This window comes from Echinococcus granulosus (assembly GCF_000524195.1).
Source record: "Echinococcus granulosus chromosome Unknown EG_S00028, whole genome shotgun sequence".
NCBI classification, from domain to species: Eukaryota; Metazoa; Platyhelminthes; class Cestoda; order Cyclophyllidea; family Taeniidae; genus Echinococcus; species Echinococcus granulosus.
Genome location: NW_020170408.1, coordinates 765,292 through 766,302, shown reverse-complemented (window position 1 = coordinate 766,302; position 1,011 = coordinate 765,292). Strand labels below are relative to the sequence as shown.

Genomic DNA, 1,011 nt, shown 5'->3' with positions numbered 1-1,011 from the left:
ATCTGATTGCGCAAAACATCCTTGATACTGCTCTTCCAATCACCTTTCACGTTCAAATGGATCGCATACGCCTACTTTTAGATGTTGCTCATCAACACTTTCATTCCCCTCTGACTTGTGCTTCAAATACGACACCTTTCTTCCAACGCAACCAACCCGCCCAATTAGTAGTATTATTCCTACAACAAATAATGCTGTAGTTTAAAAAAATAATCTACCTCATTTGACCTCCATTCTGCCTCTATTTTAGGTCCGACTCACTTCTCCGCCTTCAAACGGATTTGGTGGAAAGTTGAGTAGTAACTACGATTTCTTACAAGTCCTTCATCCTAGCATGGTCTCACAGTAAAGGCAAATCATGTTCAACAATGACGGCAAATTGGACCATCGCATTGACGCCAATTATGCACGACATGAGGTGCAGCAGCCACTCCATTTAGTTGCATGCAACCAGTGGTGATTCCATTTCTACCACGGAATCAGTTTAGTAAGAGGCAAAACGAGGCATTGAGCCCGTACACATGATGTTTGTAAGAGGGAAAGGCGACAGTGGTGGTGAATGCATGTATTTATGAATGACTGAGGGTTTAGATGTATCTAAGGTACCTTAAGATTCACATGCAGCAGTAGAAAGATGGGGCCTTTTAGAAACGGTGAGATATCAAAAGGGCGTCAACGGCATAAGCGGGTCGGTCGCTCGTTCTTGGTAGCGATGGTTTTCATCAGTCGCTCACTGTAGCAGACATCCATTCGCTGGCCTAAAATGTCACATCATGAATGGTGAACCTGGGAAGTAAAGCTACTACAGCTTCTCTCTCAAAGTCGGTTCTGCAAAGGTTACCGACGCAAAAATACGATTTGTTCGCTTTCCATGTGTGGTGAAAACTGTGCGAAAAACGCACACTGCAAATTTCAACCACAATGACTCCACAAGAGGACACCAATCATACGGAGAACTAAGACCACATAAAGCTATCGAATCATATTGGAACAAGCAGATACACAAGGCAA

General features: G+C 43.4%; 1 protein-coding gene across 1 annotated transcript in view; it reads right to left on the bottom strand. All coding sequences in view use genetic code 11, as the record gives it.

Moving 5' to 3' along the window:
- Positions 1 to 672: 672 nt before the first annotated feature.
- Positions 673 to 1,011, bottom strand: part of EGR_04515 (RNA-binding protein Musashi) — a gene marked incomplete at both ends in the record, with an annotated part of 5,185 nt that continues 4,846 nt past the window's right edge. Inside the window, one exon of the mRNA XM_024493764.1 lies at positions 673 to 758. Coding sequence (XP_024351878.1) covers positions 673 to 758 — 86 coding nt within the window. The remainder of the gene's footprint in view (positions 759 to 1,011) is intronic.